This window comes from Numida meleagris, chromosome 6 (genome assembly GCF_002078875.1).
Source record: "Numida meleagris isolate 19003 breed g44 Domestic line chromosome 6, NumMel1.0, whole genome shotgun sequence".
NCBI classification, from domain to species: domain Eukaryota; kingdom Metazoa; phylum Chordata; class Aves; order Galliformes; family Numididae; genus Numida; species Numida meleagris.
Window position 1 is genome coordinate 11739641 of NC_034414.1, and position 18825 is coordinate 11758465.

General features: G+C 37.9%; 1 protein-coding gene across 12 annotated transcripts in view; it reads right to left on the reverse strand.

Moving 5' to 3' along the window:
- The window catches only part of LOC110401027 (pleckstrin homology domain-containing family A member 7-like), a 147153-nt gene that overhangs the window by 41813 nt on the left and 86515 nt on the right, over positions 1-18825 (reverse strand). For 11 of the 12 annotated variants that reach the window (XM_021401597.1, XM_021401594.1, XM_021401596.1 and 8 more), the window contains 5 exons: positions 15519-15630; positions 10781-10885; positions 8998-9070; positions 7727-7827; positions 876-1054 (listed from right to left, as the gene is read on the reverse strand). In XM_021401597.1, coding sequence (XP_021257272.1) covers positions 876-1054; positions 7727-7827; positions 8998-9070; positions 10781-10885; positions 15519-15630 — 570 coding nt within the window. The remainder of the gene's footprint in view (positions 1-875; positions 1055-7726; positions 7828-8997; positions 9071-10780; positions 10886-15518; positions 15631-18825) is intronic. The other variant, XM_021401595.1, reaches the window with a different exon arrangement.

Below are 18825 nucleotides of genomic sequence, written 5' to 3' on the forward strand. Positions count from 1 at the left end.
TTTAACACAAAATCATATCGGGTGTAAAGGTCTAGAAGAGACTACTACTACATTGGACATTTGCTTATATTGTATTATATTTACTAGAAGCAAGCACTAGTGCAAGATACTCTGAGAAACTGCACTATTTTAATTCTCAGAGCCCCATGGGTTAAAAGCAGGGCTACCCCGCAGTACAGAGAGGCTTCTTTCACAAGGGCTTGTAGGGAAAGAATCACATTCCCAAAGTCAAAACATCAAGAAGGTTATATCAATCTTAAGGGAAAACTGGAAGCCCGTGAAGGCACAGTGCCTCAAGCACTGTTAAAGAACCAAAGTACATCCGCCTTTTACAACTGTACTTTTTTCTAGACTGAAGAAAATATATAACTCATAAAATTACTAAAGGCCGCCAAAGTAAGCCAAAAATAAGCAGTTAATACCTGCATAAATTAGCTAATAACCATAACCCTATGCATTTATAATGTACTCATTTTTAACATTCTTCTCCCTCTTAACAGGGCTCTGATCCTAGTTCTAAACACTCGACTGAAACAACTCATTGTTCTTTTTGTCTTTTGCTTTCTATTTACCTTTCTTACAGCTGCTATTTGGCTGTTGCATGTGTGAATTTTTCCTCACAAACAACTGTAACTTCAATTTCCTAAAAATATGTATATAGAAAAGAAATCCGTGCTATTAAATGGGGGCATACAGTTTATTTATTGCTAGCTAGCTGGTTTGCAACAGGAACAAGTTGTCGCAGAAAGTAAATTACAAAGAACTACTTCTTTAAAACTGGAATAAGTTTCATAGCACACATTTACAAGTTTCACCTTCAGAAATCATCACCATCCAGTTGGTTTTTAAGCTAGGAACTGGTGTATGGAACTTGCCTCTTCAGCGAAGAGCGTGTTTGCATAAGGGCAGCCTGGTTCATGGCCCGGATCCAGCTGTTCATATCCTCCTGGGTATCTGCACTGAAGTAGTACGTCCGCATCCCTGAATGCTCTGCCTGAGAGCCAATAACAGAATTCTTATTATAAATATATGCCCGCATCCCTGTATGAACAGCCTGTCAGAAAAAGAAACAAAAACAAAACGCAAAGAAATCAACATCGGGCAGCACTACTATTTTCTCCCCAGAAAGTTTATTGTAACTTTTCCTGATATCTTTAAAAATAAATAAAACTTTCAGCATTCTTTGACTGAAGTTAGGGTAAGATTATTATCTTGCCATAACTGGTAGCTCTGCAGCAATGGCACACTTTAAATTCCTCTATCTTTCCCACACTATTAGGCTACAAGTGCAGCACTTCTGTTTTCCATAGTGGAAACTTTCAGCTTTTTAATTTTTCTTAACTGACACATTTCATTTACTGCCAATAACACACAAAACAAATGAAATTAATTTTCACTGAGACACACGTAAGTGAGTGAACCACCACAGCTTTCTTCATAAAGCAATTTAGTCAGACAAAACACAGACCAAAGTCTTACCATTCAAGCAATTAAACTGCTTATTTAAGAACTGTTAAGATCTTTTGGTTAACGCGTGCACTTGAGCCCCTGTATTAGCTGCAAAATCACAAGACTTTCTGACACAGTTATTAATACTGCAGGAATTATCAAAGTGCATAAAATACTGACAAGCGCCTCTGCATACCAAAATGTCCCATGAAATTCCACTGAAAACTAGAGGTATTCAGAAATTTCTCAGTAAACAAATTAAACACCTAAATAGTGGTGCCACGCACAGAAACATATTTAAAACAGAATGTCTGTGTAACTTCAGGCTAACTGAATTTAATCAAATCTTATTCACCTTTGTATAAGGGACAGTATAAACATTACTATGTCATATAGCCACGTGTTTCAGGAATAGTATTTCCTCCAAGTTACTTTGCAGATTTAGTTGATGTTTAGCACTTCAGATGCTCTTCGCTACTGTTAACAAAATGAATAGGAAAAGACTCCTTTCCCCACTTCTTCTCAAAAAGCTGAAGCAAGTATACTCAACGTGAAAGCTCTTGCAAAAATACCTAAACAAAATTAATAATTTAAATTGCTTTTAAAAAAACTAAACCTGCTATAACATACAAAAGCGAATGGTATGAAACACTGCTGAGATGGTGGGTTTTTTGAAGTGGGAAAAAAAGAAATCTGAACAGAAGTCCAAGATCCTCTCCTGCTCCACAGCCTTCGCTTCCCAGCTCCACTGGCAGATAACAGAATACAAGGTGATATCTCTCTTCCCACCATTACCTACCTTCACAAAAGGAAGTAGGGTTTACATAAATTAAACAGCAGCTCTGATCAATTCCATATTTAGGAACCAAGTGATTTCTTTTCATGTGTTCGACTGATTTTTTTGGGTTTGGGTTTTCTTTACTGTTGGGAGTCTTTTTGCTTTTTTGCCTTCTTGAAAATACCACAAATGTTCCAAAAAATATGCTTGGGTAGAATTTAAATCATTGCAATTTATAATTAACATGCAGTGCAAAAGCATAGCAAGAAAAGCAGCTCCAGACATAAAAGAAATCAGTGACTTTACGGTTAGACCTTATGACTCCACAGTTCCTACATACATAATTTTGAGTCTATACACTAGAATATGGAAGTGAAGCAACACCTACCAAAAGCAGACTACATATGCACCACTGTAGATGACACAGTAGGATCCTAACCTTCATTGGCTACATGCTTGCTGGAAAAACTACAAACATAACAAACCAACAACAAGACCTTGGGTAACTAACTGGAGACTGTATACTTCCACCAATGCATGGATTTATTTCACTCATATGTTCTGTTCAACATAATCAGTTTCCCTTTCATGCTCCCCTTCAGTGGTGCACAGTGAACACAGGTGAAAGCGTTGCCTAAAAGGCAACGGTGAAACAGAATGAAAACGCAAAGTATGTTGCGCTACTCTCCTCTAAGAAACCGAAGCTATCGCAGCCATAAACATTGATAGCTTCAGAAAGGAAAACAGAGATGGCTTGTTGTTACCAACAGACTTTACATTCTGAAGTTTGTAATACATAAAATCAGTTAAAGGAAAATTCAAATACTTTTCAGTTACAGCCATTTATTAGTAGCATGCCTAATAAGTAGAAAGCCACTTTCTGCTCATGTCCTGTAGCTGTCACTGCTAGTAGACACAGAAGCCAGCATTTTTTTTTTTTTTGCTTGCTTGTTTTAAAGCAATAGCTATTAGGATGACTACAGCACATGAAAAAGCCTAAAACACAGCACGTGCCACACATACATAATACACAACAGGGAAAAGTAATACTGGTACCTATTCATGCATTCAGATGCCTTAATGTGGATAGACTGAGAAGGGAAGCAGTCTCTCTCCCAAAATGCACAGGAGAAATGGACAGTAAACCCCAAAAGCGTATCGGTAAAATAAGACATGGACAAAAAGTCAAGTTAAAATTGTGAAAAGTTTCATGTTTCTAAAGAAAATATTCAACAAAAAATTATAGTAATAAAAGTATGCAGGAACAAATATCTGCAACTGCTATCTTTATAGCAAATAGTTCAAAATCCTTAAGAGAGTAAAAGCCAGAGTTCGCAGAACGGAGGGACGGTGAGAGGAACACTTTTATAATAATTCTAACCTTTTAGGCTTAGTGTCCCCACTAAGCTATGAAACAGAAGAAATCCTCCCTTCTCCTCATGTTTGATACTTATGAAGCATTTATGAACAAAAATTGAAACCATATTCTGTTCCTTTATATTAAACACAACAGCATGTTACAGTCTAACTTTTCTTTCAAATAACATTGAGCTTTTTGAGAACTTCTAGATGCTGGTAACTTCCCTCCTCTCTTCTGAATTCTAACATGACTCCCCAGACACAGGGCAACTTTTAAGTACTATGGGAGCCTAAGGAACAAAAATAGTTGAGAGAACACAAAGCAAAAAAACATGACAGCAATTTTTCTTTTCTTTTTTTTTTTTTTTAAATGAAAACCAGTGAAATTGTCCTGGTCCCAGCAGGTCTAAGCAGTGAACAGATACTTGCATTAGTCTGTCTTGAGTATCAATAGTGAAAATACATTAAAAAAAAAATAAAATAGTACAGTCGCATCTTCCTGAAATAATGATTTGGCCTGGCTTCCTCGGCTCTGAGTGCCCTTACACTGACTGGCTAAACCTCTGAAAAAGTTTCTAGGGTAGTATCAAAGTAAAAAGGAGTTTTGTTTGTTTGGGTTTTAATTCCAGTGGTACTTCCCATCTCTTATGGAGCATCAAAGCGTATCTCACAGACTTTATTTGGTGGCACGATTTGTCTATACATACAGACACGTACTTGCATACATTGGCTTTGCTTGAAGTTTTGTAGCTTTCTTCAGAGCAGACACTGGTAGACCTTCCAATTTTCAACAATTTGCAGTAATGTCAGATTTGTAAAATGAATTTTCTTTCAGTATTATCTCACATTTTAACACATAAAATCAATTAAAATAGCTTTCCTGCCTGAGAGCAATGAGGCTTCTAAAGAGACAGCAATGACATTAACTTCCATAAATTGCTAATACTTACACTTAAAATTGTATTACTAAGAGGTACAGTACATTCCCTATTTGTCACAAGGAATATTTCCAGCTATATATGAATGTCATGCAAACTTTCTCACAGTAAAATCCAAACACAGCATTTGTGATATCTCACATCTGTATCAGCAGAAAACTACCATATGAAGAAATACAATCAATACCTACTATATGAAGAAATACAATCAATACAATCAAAACAATCAAGACGTTAGCTACAGAACTAAATGCGTGAAGATCTTAAGTTCTAAGGGTAACCACACAACTTAATGAAAATAGTAATCACAGGACTTTGGTTGGGAGAAATAAATAATGTGAAAAGCTTGTCAAGATAGATACTTAGAAGTGGAGTTTCTGAGCAAAACAATTTAGTACACATACTCCTACACTTCCAATAGGTTTTGAATGCATCTGAACAGTCGTACGCCATTCTACAGGCCTGTCACTGCCAAGCACTTAAAGAGACACAAAATCTTAAGCGGGGCCTTAGGAGGTGATGGAAGGAACAGAAGTGGGAGAACTTCCACAGGGAATGTTTTAGCTGTTAAGTAAGCTAACTTGCTTACTTCCTAGCAAGCATATACTTTACAAACTGTCTTCTAACTACATCATATACAAAAAGCCTTCATGTATTTGCTACGTAGAATTCCTTTTAGTTTTACAAAACAACCTTTTCAGAGTCTGAATGCTTATCTAGCTTCAAAGCTTCACTGCTACTTAAAAAAAGCCATTTAAACCGAAGCCTCTATTGGAACAAACAATTTACAGCAATCAGACTAAGTGACAGGCCAAATGCAAAACGTGATGTGGCGCATTCTCCCACTCATTTAGGACTTAAATATGAGAAAGTCCTATCTTTATTTCAAGCGTACTCTTCTTGAGTTTTCTATTTCTGGCTGCACTACGCTGAGACATAATGTCCGTCTATGCTCTGGCTATCAAAGCGTACTGAGGAGATTAGATAAAGGTAATGGCTGGTGAGTGACGGAATGCCAGCGAGGCCGTGCTCCCACCACAGCCGCCCACATTTGAAGCCGCCATTGCTGAATGTTGGTGTTGAGTGGGGTCCGCGCAGCAGGAATTGTTCAAAATCCACCAACTGCTCCAGGAGCTGGTTCTAAATAATACAAAACTGCAATGTCAAGCCTTCTCTAACTACCAACTGCTTGTTTCTCTACCAACTTTTTAGAAATGATCTTACACTGAAAATCCCAGTTTATTGGCTCACGCTAACTTTCAGAAAAGATTCGGATTAAAGATTTAGGACAGATCACATAGGTACAATATCCTAGAAGGAACAGGGAAATTCTGCTTCTGAAAATATTTAACTATGTCACAACCACGGGTTCTATTCTGTGGGAAGAGAGAGGCACAATTTGGCATTGGTGACCAAGAGCTTGCCTACAGAACATATCATTTGGAAACGACATGGGTGCATGAACAGTTTTAAATCAAAAGAGAGGAGATTTAGATTAGGTATTAGGAGGAAATTCTTTACTCAGAGGGTGGTGAGGCACTGGAACAGGTTGACCAGAGAAGCTGTGGTTTCCCCATGCCTGGAAGACCAGATTTCATGGGGCCCTGGGCAGCCTGATCTAGAGCATGATTTAGTGGGTGACAACCCTGCCCTCAGCACACAGTTGGAACTGGATGATCTTCAAGGTCTCTTCCAACCAAAGTCACTCTGTGAACATATATACACATATCTACATACACACTCACACACCAGGGTTCTTTTCGCTTTATGACTGATAGCCTTAAGATGGTTAACAATCCTCATCTACACTTGATGAACATGAGCAAACACCCTTCCATGAAATTAAGAAGATTTTTTTCAAAACAGCAAAGAAACAAGATTCAAGCAGATGCTATTGCTACTTCACTTCCATTCCCAACCTGCACTAAGACTTACTCAAGAGATGTAGAAGCCTAAATGTACATTGGGTCCTCATTTTGCACTATGCGCTTCTGCCTCAAAAAAGGCTTGAGGAGAACTTCATGAATCACTCTCATTCAATATTGGTGTAAAATGATTTTTAACAAAGGGTCCTTTGTAGCTTATCCTGCTATCTCATGTTCAATATATTTGAAAAAGTACAACAAACATGTTCACAGAGAGCAGCAGGCCTTTCTTTAAACACACTTCTCAAGTTAATATTTGTTTAATAAATTTCAAATCATTGTACACTTGAAAATAAATCCTAATGCTACAAAAGGTAGCCTGCCATTTTAAAACACCTCAAAAAAAACCCAAGAAAAAAATTGAAAGGCAAACAGATGTTTTTTCAGCAAATATATAAAGAGAAAGATTTCTTCCAGATCTCTTAAACTACATCTGATTTAAAAAAAATGAAAAAATAGTTATTTGTTTGTTTAGTATATAGCTCACTTGCTTCTTTAGTACATAGCAGAACAGGTTCTGCTCCAAGTACCAGCATAACTTAAATTGGCAAACATGCACTGACATTGCTGATCTTTGCCTTAATGCCGCAACTTGGACAATCAAGTGGAGGGAGGATTTACCACTGTTAAGAAGGAATTAATTTTGTATTTCATTTCCATAGGTTTTTATAAGAATTAAGAGAATTTTAAATCATACATTTAATTTTTTTTAATTAAAAAAAAAAACCAACAGAACATTAAGCTGCATTAAACGAGTGTTTTTACCTTAAAAAAATGCAGAAAATTACTCAACGTCCCTTAGGACAATTATTGCTTCCAAACAAGAAAAGAGAAAAAATTGCATACTCTTTCTTCACTTGAAAGGAGTTGATTATACACCAAAAGTCACAGTACTGCTATTCTCTAGCTGTGAAAACTGAGCTGGTTATTTAAAAAAAAAAAAAAGAAACCACAACAATAAAATTAAAATAAAAGCCATCAGTCCACTACAAGATCAAGTATCCTATAAAGAAAAGAAAACTCTTAATATCTAAAAGTACTGAAACAACTTATCAACATTAATTTCTAATTATTAAGCTCTGAAGACAGCTATATATAGTAAAATATATATTAAAATCAATTTAGTAACAGAAAAGTGGTATGTGACATTTGAATAAACAATCTCCTTTTGAAAAGAATTATAATAGGAAAGTAGATATTTCTGCTTACAGCAACATATTTTCTAATGCAAATAAGCACTTTAAAATGTGGTTAGCTACCAAGTTTTGTACCCGTACCTTAAAAGAAAATTTGCGATTTATACGATCTTCAGGTCCAACAGGAGATATTACATAGCTGGGCAATGGTATGCTACCCAACACAGATTCTTCTCTGCTATCTGCAGAACAATAATAATAATAAAATAATTTTAAACAAAAAGAAAACCTAATTCACTGCACATTTCAGCGGAATAACAATACATTTTCCTTTATGGACACAGAGTGGTGTATTACAAAAGGACAACAGACAACAGGCATGACGTTTGAATAAGAGAGAATTAGAATGGATATAAGGAGAAGAAATTTGCCCATGAGGACAGAGAAGTAGTGCGACAGGATGACCAAGGAGGCTGTGTCATCTCCACCACTGGAGGTTTTCAATGCATGATTGCACTAAGCCTCAGAGAGCCTGGTCTGACCTCCTTCTTTGGACAATGGTTTGACCAGGATGTTTGGATGCTTCCTAAAGTCTGAATTTTATTATGACTCAACAGCAATAATATAGAAAAATGTTTCATTTTTAAAGAAGCAATATTGATATTTTTTTTTAATGCAGAGGTATTTTTTTATTTGCTTAATTTGGTTTGGGCAAAAGAACACTCTTCCTGAACAAAGCTTATTTTGACAAATGAACTTTGATAGGCTGTGTAACAGAACTGACCTTCCAGTTAGCATTTTATTACAATGAAAAGACCTCTATTACTATCAGTTTTAAAGCAATCATCAGGAGAAATGTAGTGCCCACAAACATGAATTTGAGCTTAATATTGTATAACATTTTCCAAAATTTGTAAAATCCTACTCAAAACTTAGAAATAACCTTATGTAATATTATACCATTATTCCAATTCTGAGTAAGACTACGTTTAACCTGTAGAAATATTGATTTCAGGATTTCTCACTTATATTTTCACTTGGATGAAAGCTGAGTAAATGACCTGATCTGGTTGCATTGCATTATCAAGATCAGCTATGCAACCACAAGGAAGTAGGTAACAACTCTGAACATGGATGGCAAAAATCTTAAACTGGTATTGCTGTCAAATATTTTGTAATCTAAGCCCTGGCATATAGGAAATACAAGTTACGTGGCAAAACATCATACAGCACCCCCTCTGGCTTGAAATTTGCCACACAATAAAGAGGAATGGACAAATCCTTGCTTTATGGTGCATTCTGTTGGAACACCTAAATGTATCTGAAAAATTCAATTAGCTAACGCTTGCAATGTGATTTGCATAGGTAAACTGTTACAAGCAAATTCAGAAGAGCTACCATTATCTACGTACCTTTGTAGTAAAACAAACAATAATCAGCAAGCACAAACCATCGTCTTTTCCATAACCGCATACCAGAGCTGTCCTGAAATGGAAGGAAGGTGATACCCTTTTCATCTGAAGAGAACAACAGCTTATCATATAGTGCTGTATCAGTGAGCAGCTTACCAGAAATCTACCCAAGTATGGCATTAATTACAAAAATAAGCATTTTATACTTTAGCAAAATATCGTATACTCAAAAAGAAGTAGAACATCCAACTATAAAATAAGCAGGTTAGAATATTCAAACTGTTAATTTTCATTAAGCAATTAAACTTGCATCCAGAGTTCAGATTAACCCCCCACAAAATCAATGGGTATTTTTATTGTACAGCTTTGTCCCACCAAAAAGAAACAAAGGTATGCATCGTGATGGCACAAACTCCAACATGGATTGCCTTTAGACCAAGATGAAAATCACTACACATCTGTGAAATATGACCTCACATTTAAGAAAACGATCTCCTGTAATTCTACAGTCCATTTTCCACATGTTACCCATGCCTGAAATGTAATTTAATCAAATATTCCTAACGAAATAAACCAGGATGCATAACATGCAGACTTTAATGAAGTATAATTCAATATGCCTGTGGAGACAAATGTCTCTATGTAATATACATCACCTTGTCAAAATGAGTAATATTTACATATAAATTAATTTTAGAAGCCTGTAAAATTGCCAAACTGTAACCTCAGCATGTACAACTTACTACACTGAAGTAGGCTTTGATGAGACCAACAGCAGAGAAAGCATCTTCAACCTTTAAGTGCTTGCAGGTAGAGGTAAGTGGACAGAAGGAAATAGCTAGATGAATGCTATATATACTATTTACTTCACTCGTTATTTTTTCAGTCATATTAAGTATGCAATGACTTTCTTCCCTTTTGTTTTTCATGCTGTCAACACATATTGTGTCTGAGTTCTGATTCTGCTCTGAAAACCAATTGACTCACTTAGAGGATGTCAACAGAACTGATCATGGAACACAGACCTCACGGAGGAGGAAGCGAACAGCTGTCAGCAATTTTTTCCTTTGTATGTAGAATCATACCTTTAAGACTCAGACTTCAGACTTTTCCTACTCATCCCTTAAACTAGGTGCTAGACCTTAATCAGCTCCTACCGGGTAATTACCCAATCAGAAACAAGTATTCTTATACGACAAACAACTTTATTCACTTTTTGCACTCAAGGATGCGTTTTGCCAGCTTCAAGATGCAGTAACTGCACAATTCTATAAGCCTGCCTTTATTTTGACACTGGTCTTGGTGACAGCAATACGTGATTCATGAGGCCCTGTCTCACTTCATCTTTTCCCTCTGCTTCTGGAGGCAAATGAATTGGAATTAAGCCTTTGATCCAGAGTATAAGGGCAAAGAAAGCAGATGGCTTTCACACCCAACCCCAGGTTAATGATGAGATCTGAAGGAGACTGAGATCAGCATGGCAGTAAGCTGGCAGGATAAAACAGTGGAAATAACCAGACACTGACAACAAAGGTACAGCTTCAACATTTAACCAGGATAGCAGTGTCCATTTTTCACTGTTTCCAGTTCTGAATCAAATCTGTATGCAAAACTCTGCTTTCACACGTGCTGAGCACAAGCCCCTCATTACAAAAGCTCATGGGTGTTCCCAACACTGCCCAGCATGACTGACACAAGGGCTTCTGTTTTTTCAGTTATCTGAAAGCCACTTAATTTTACTTGATGATGGCACGTGGACAGAAACAGATGATTGCATACTTACCTGTTTGTGTAGCCAGCCTCTTACTATCACAGGAACATTGGGATTCCTCCGGATAGCTTGTTCCCTCTTTCCAAAGCTATGAACTTTGTTTCCAGCTTTCACTACCTGTAAAGAAGTATACAGTAGCAGTGTTTTTTAAACTGCACTGACAAACACTTTGTATTTAAAATAACTTCCCTGCAATAATTCATTACACAGTAACAGACTACGGCAATTTCAAGGGCAAGTACATAGACAAAAATATTTACAACACAGTAAAAAGCAACTTCCCACTCTTGTCAACATATCGGTGTCAGGATGGTGTGCCAATAGCAGCAGTGCTGGTGACTCAAGTCCGAATGGCAGAACCACTAAGTTTTATCGTGCTTGGGAAGTATTTCTGAGTGCACTGCAACAACCACATGCAAGCATCCCTCTACAACACACAGGAGTTTGTGTTCAGGAATCTGAATCTTGTTTTTTGTTGCTTGTTCTTTGCGTTGTTTTTTTTTTTTCCTCCATTTAAATTCACATTACGTAGACAGTTTAATAAAATGCTTGGGACTTGGGCCCTGCAAACAAAAGGAGAAGATGTAGCATGACTGCTAAGGAAGAGACCTAGGTGGTAGTAAGTGGAAAACACAAGGGCTATGTAATGCTTTGTTTTACCGCAACCTTGGTTTTGACTCACATCAGCAAAACAGTTTCAAAAAAGGAGCAGGGAATGTCTATCAGTCTGTGCAAAAAGCAGCAAGAATCTCTGGATAAACGATCTGTCTGTTCTTTTCCAATCTCAGCAGTTTGCTACTACAATTGCTTAGGAACCCGAGGTGCACAAACCACCCTCACAACTGCACCCAATCTCTTCAAGGAAAGAGCTGTCCAGGTTCATTCCCTGCCTCCTTCCTACCACATCCCTGCAATGTCTCCTTTGTCCAAAACCTTCCTCTCAAGTGGTCAGGGAACTGCTACTCTGACAGATGCAACAATCAGCAGCTCTGGAAATGAACGCGTTTGAAATATGCAAGAGATGATATCAAAAAATATCTCAGTGTACTGTTTCTGCCTGTCAGGCAACATCTGGACGAGAAGCCAGCACATATAATCATAAAACACTCCAACAATATACGAGTACGCAAAAGAAAACTCTGTTCATTTTGAGGCCAGGCTTTATCGACCTACTCTAAATATCATACATTTCAGCAGACGTGAGCACAAATCTTAATGCAGAATTGAGATAATAACGATAACTGGTTAAAACAAAACAAAACCACCCAGTTATTAACCTGTTTTGGTGCCACAGCATAAAAAGCAGCCACGTAGATGTGTAACTTGTAAGCGCTTAGCAAAGAACAGATTTTAAGAGGTAGTGTGCTGAGGTCTGTTTCCCAGGAAGCAGCACTCTGCTTTCAGCTCTGCTGAGATGCAGGTGAGCTGCACATCAAGCTCATTTCTATGAGAGACACTGACACTCAGGAGACAGGAGGAATGCCAAGCGTGGGCTCTTTCCTAGGCACGACACACTTGGCATTGCAGTGAGACGCTGAACACGGCTTACTCACAGCCCAGTGCTACACAGAACATCTGAGCAGCCCAGCTGCCAGCACACACCCAACAGGCCAGGCTGCCAACAGCACCAGGTTTCTGAGCAGATGATCAAGCACTTCAATTCCCCGATCTTACTCAATTTTACAAAATGCAGAAAAGCCAGCCTTAGACTTAGTTATAAAAAAAAAAAAACCTACTATTAGATAAGAGGATGGTAAGTCTTCCTGTATGTTTTATATCAATATTCCTGTATATTTTATATCAATACAATATTCAAAATAAAAATAACTATATTTTTATGTTACTTAGATTTTTCATACCATCTGCAGCATAAATTGTTTCATTCAGTTCTAGATTAAAAACAGCTTCATACCTTGCACTGACTACAATGAGAAGTCAGGTTAAAAGAAAAAGTGTAATTTTAAAACTATTTGCATTTGCTGGAGTGATTTTTTCATAACTTGAAATATTCTGATACCACTGCCATGTGTTGACAAACACAGGTCAGAGCAGCTGCCTGTGTGACTGAAGACAAGGAAGTCACTTTTGACTTCAACACATCTGTTACACTGACTTGTTTGTGAGTGACTCAAATGTCCACAAAGAAGCAAAATATCAAGAGCCAAAATTTTCAAACTCCTTCACATCACTGCTTCATCTTCTCCTTCATTAGAGTAACATCTAGCTGAAACGGAAAGCTGTTAATTATAAAATTTCAGTATATAGATACATATTTCTAAAACTGGACAATCAAAAAATGTAAACAGCATTTTATCTGGAAGACATTTTCTAAACCGAAAAAAAAGACGACTGTATCTTGGTGGGAAAAAAAAAACATATATATACACACACACAAGAGAACATACAATTTCACTTATAAAACAAACAAAAATACATGTGTGTTTAGCTCTATATCCTCAACTGCTCTATTCAGCAATCTCAAGATGTTCTACAGCCAAATGAATTCATCAATTCTTTTGGTATCTTTAAGAAAATTAGACAGAATCCTTATTTACCAATTAGGATGAACTGAAACACTTTGAAGTTCCTGCTGTTGATAATGAGCATTAATCTGAAGTGGCCCTGACCCAAACCCCACATTCCACAGTGCAGCTCCAAATGACTGCACAGAGTTTGTTCCACTGCATACTTGTCACCATCATCCATTTCTCTCAACTGCTACACCTATTCCTTATTTACTTGTAATCCTCAGCCATTCATATTGGAAAAGTACGAGCAACTATCAATGCTATCAACAATTCAACTACTTCTGGACAGAAACCAGTGAAAATACATACACAACGTTAGTAAGTAGAAATTACATGACAATATTATTTCTATACTTTTGTCCTGACAAAAGTACTATGCAGCACAGCAGCATCTGCTAAGTAACTAAATTCCAATTTATTTTCAAATTGTAGCAGTCCTTTATTCTTGCATATCCTTTATTCATAATCAATATGAACAGCTTTTAACATGGTTCATAATGGGGAAAAACATTCTGTAATTTAACTAACTGTCTTTGGGATTGAGAGTGATTCTTCATCAACATCTATTTTGATTTGCATTTCCTCAACTCCATACCCCTCAAACTTCAAAAGGGTGAACTGGTCTGAAGTCTTCGCATGACTTATTCAGACAATACCAGCATGAAGGTGGTGAGGCTCACCCTAAGAATCTACATACATTTCTGCAAAACCACCTGTTCCCAGGTGTCTTAGGAAATGCAGACATGTATTTATACACATATCAATAAAACAACGAGAGCTCCAGTTTTAGTTGGTGGTGGTTTTGTTTGCTTGTCTGTTTTCCAGCATGCTCCTCTTTGTTGTGCAGTATACAGCAGACATTGCTGGAGAGAGCATGTGAAATTCTCTTTGAAAACAACCAGTTTTTATCTCAGACATTTTATTCACTCCCAAGTTCAGAATTGAATACTGAAACAAGTAAACCAGTAGGCTTTGTCACTTTCAGGATTCAAACCCTACACCTACACAGTGCCAGTATGATGGCATTTCCAGGACAAAAGCATGAAGCATTTCATAAAAGGTGATAGACAGGTATAGGTAGCTAGAGACCACGGTAAACAGAATGTGACTGGCTTCATGACTGCGTCCCAGATTTGTGCCTGGAAACTCACTCTACAAAAACAATGTTTATAGAACTCATGAAAGAAAGCTTTTAGAGAACAGAGGAAAGGTTCTTAAAATCTACTCTACGCATGCTAAAAAACAACCTCAACATGGAGGACACAGATTATTCACTTTACAGTTTTTCTTCTTGTTGCTGGTTAACTTGAACCAATTCTGATAGGTTGTGAAGGAATTTAACACATTTCTTTCTGATCCATGGGGAGCATTTTCAAGCTTGGAAACTTGAATTCAATGACGAATCAAAGTGTATATGAGAAATACTTTAGTTTTCTGTCTTAATAAGAAATGCAGTGAAGTATTTAAGGGTGCACAGCTGGATGGAGCTCATATAAACAAAGTTGGTGTAGAAGAAAAGTATTGGCACGTCCTCTACGAGAAGTCTATTCAAAGTCTAAAGCTGAAAAGTATTTTTAAAAATGCCAGGTTTGGCAGCCTGGCAGAAACACACATAGCCACGCTTCTACTGGACTGCAAACAAAGTAGCAGTCAACAGATCCGTTGAAGTTTTGGGAGACGATTGTGGTTATTTTCCAAGCTGCAATGAAAAAAGCATTACCCTCCATCTAGTTGCGTAGTTCTCACGTCTCCTGTAAATTACCTCTTTCAAATGGGTGGGCCTGTAAATTGTCATCATTATTGTTCTCATTGTTTTGAAGAAAATATTAGAACAGTCCAATTACATGCCACAAGAAAGCAGCAGAAGCAGGTGACAAGGATGCACACTTACTGGCAGAAGTGTGAGCCTGGGTCAGTTAAAGACACCACATTGCTCACAAAATCTCCATCTCAAAGCATTGTAACAGCTCCCCTTTAAGTTCACCAATTTTAAAAGTGAAAAAACAAGCCTTCTTCCACTAACGCTGGCATTAAGGAAATGAGAATAACGAGGATAAATGTAATACTAGTAGTACCAAAGTAGTACTTTGGTAAGTACTAATCCTCTAGCCCAGTTCATGGCCCTGTTAAAATTAACAATAAAACATAGCATTGGCCTTTAAAGCAAGTAAAGTTCTTATCACCAAACTCAAACAAAACCTCAAACAGTCTGTTTCCCTTACCTTAGAACCAGGCCTTGTATCAACTGCAGACATAGTTACTGCAGTGGATGATTCACTGACCATGCTTGAAGGTCTTTGGTTTACTTGTTGCTTGGACATAGGTGAATTCTGTCTAGAAAACAAAAACAAACAGATACTCTAAAGCACATTGTTTCAAACACTTATATTTGCTTTTTTATATTTGGGATTTTAAATAATCGAATGGTCAATCGCAAAGGCAAACATTCCCCATGCGTCAGCTCCCCCTACACCATCCCTATTATTTCGATTTTGGGTATTTCTCAAGCATATACTGCCAGTGACATTTGATGATCAGTATTTGCCAGAGTATCAGGAGAAATAAACCTTTCAAGTCTTCATATCTAAAAGAGAAGCAAGTTATAGCAAAGAGCACTCCGAGAAGATAAGGCTAATGCTATGCCCATTCCAAAGGCTTGGCTGCAAATGTGTGGGAGAAACAGGACTGAGGAGGAAGAGGTACAAGTCATTACACTTTGCAATTACTGGTTTGTTGTTTAAACTTAAAGTGAGGCTAATCTAAGGTTTGATCTTTCACTCTAACTCAAAATACAAATTCTACTATGAGTTATTAAAATAAAAATATTTTAAGTGAAATGATAGAATTCATAGTAGATATTGATAGCAATAAATAACCTATGAGTCATACAAGTACTCAAGAAGTCTGGATAACTAGCTCAGACACAGATACCCTTTTAAAGCAGAGTGAGATGAATCCTACACTAAGAACCTGTCCAACAAGCAAGAACTCAGTACAGATGAAGAAATACGGACAAATGCAAGTACAAAATCTTGTGGAATTCCATATGGAGATTACGAACAGAAGCCTCAGCAGCCAAGCTTGACACCAATGTGTGAACTGAGCCAGCATGTGGTATTTTCAAAAATCATTAAGAACACTTTAGCAAATTATGTTATAGGAACATTAACTCATTTGTTGCCAAAAAAAAAAACCACCACCACCACCACCAACAACAAAAAACCAACCACCTATTAACAAACTACAAAATTCTTTTTCCACCTCTCTAAGTCACTGAAATAATTTTAAATATTTTTTTCAAACAAACAAAAGAAGAAACAATAACTCAATATAAGCCACAACAAGCATTCCTGTAGCTACCACTGATTCAATCAAATCCTGAATGCAGCAGAAAACAGTATTTGTGAGTAGTCTCAATTGTAAGAACAGAAGTTTGTGACTGGAGTAGCCCAACATAGAGCTTAAGCTTAAGTAAGAACGAGTTGTTTGCCTCCCACTGCACTCTCAGCTACAGCATGAGGTTCACCTGTCCACAAGCTTTTATAGTTGATGTCAGCAAAAACATATTCCACTTCTGTCTGCAGTTTAACTAAGCCTGCAAGGAAGTAATACCCCATAACTTCGATCCCATTTCCCTCATTCACTGCTTCATCTTGCATAAATTCCCACTTTGTAAATTCAGGACCAAGAGAGGAGAATGAACTACAGCAAGCTCCTAAAATCCTGAGCCAGCCTTCAGTGTGCAAGCGCTTCACGACCTCAGTTTGAGCCAATCTGCTGTACCTTTTAGTGACCAGCTGCCTATTTCAGTATTCCATCAGCTTTAGGAATACCCATTTTCAGCAAAGAACAGATTAAGACACTTCCCATGTGTAACGCTGCCTGACCAAACTACTTCCGTTATCACTCAGTCTTATTATCTGCTTTTTGACTTGCACTAGTTTCTTTTCTACTCCACAGAGTTTCAGAACAGATAGAAAACGCAGCCTTACACTGAGTAAATTTTACTTGCAAAAGCATAATGCTTGCCATTTCCTAATATTTACTTATCAAAAAGGTTCCATTTCCCTGCTTTAGGCAAATAACTAGAGAGTAGGTATTTCAAAGTAAGATGAATTATAATGAAGAGTAACAGTCTTCAACCCTGCCTCTTAGAATTAGATTAAACCACATCCCTCAGTGCCACATGTACACATTTCTTAAATGCCTCCAGGGATGGTGACTCCACCAGCTCCCTGGGCAGCTGTTCCAGTACCTCACTACTCTTTCTGAGAAGAAATTTTTCCTAATATCCAACCTGGACATCCCCTGGCACAACTTGAGGCCATCATCTCTCATCTTATCACTGTTACATGGGAAAAAGAGGCTGGCCTCCACCTCACCACAATCTCATTTCAGGTCGTTGTAGAGAGCTATAATGTCTCCCCTGATCCTCCTCTTGATCGCATCTTCTTCTCCAGACTGAACAATCCCAGTTCCCTCAGCTACTCCTCATAAGACTTCCAAGACCCTTCACCAGCTTTGTTGCCCTTCTCTGGACACACTCCAGAGCATCAATCTGTTTCTTGTAGCGAGGAGCCTAAAACTGAACTTGAGATGGAGCCTCAGCATAGCTGAGTATTGGGCGACAATCACCTCCCTGGTCCTGCTGACTGGACTATTTCTGATACAGGCCAGGATGCCATCAGCCTTCTTGGCCACACTACTGGCTCATGTTCAGCCAAGCATCAACCAACACCCCCAGGTCCTTTTCCTCCACGCAGCTTTCCAGCCACTCTGCCCCAAGCCTGTAGTGATGCATGGGATTGTTGTGATGAAAGTGCAAGAACCAGTACTTAGTCTTGAAGCTCAGACAGTTTGCCTCAGACCACTGATCCTGCCTCTCTCCCCAGATCCCTCTGTAGGGCCTTCCTACCCTCAGGCTGATCGACACTTCCCCCACCTTGGTATCATCGGCTAACTTATAGAGGGTTCACTCAATCCGCTCATCCAGATCATCAATTAAGATATTAAACAGGACCAGCCCCAGTACTGACCCCTGGGGAATGCCACTCGTGATCAGTCACCAACTGGATTAACTCCATCCACCACCAAGCAACACTTAACATACACATTCAGGAAATCTGTAAAGTGAAAAGCCTGCAGGCAATCTGATTAGGATGTTTTTCACTTCACAGAGTAACTATTCCAGAGAGAGAGAGCGAGTTAACTTAGGAAAAAGAGAAATTAAAAACAAAATTTTAGTTTTAACAAATTAGAAATAAAACATATGGAAAAAGAAATTAACACCTCCCCTCCCCCCTGGAAGAATGCCTTTAATTACAAATCAGTGTAGACAACCACAGACTAAAGACATGTTCACATTCACTGTTCAGTAAGATACTGTTTCATGGTATGTTAAACTTGACACATAGGAATAACAACAGAAAACGATGAGGAAGCTAAGAAGAACGACAGAGGAAGCTAAGAAGAACGACAGAGGAAGCTAAGAAGAACGACAGAGGAAGCTAAGAAGAACGACAGAGGAAG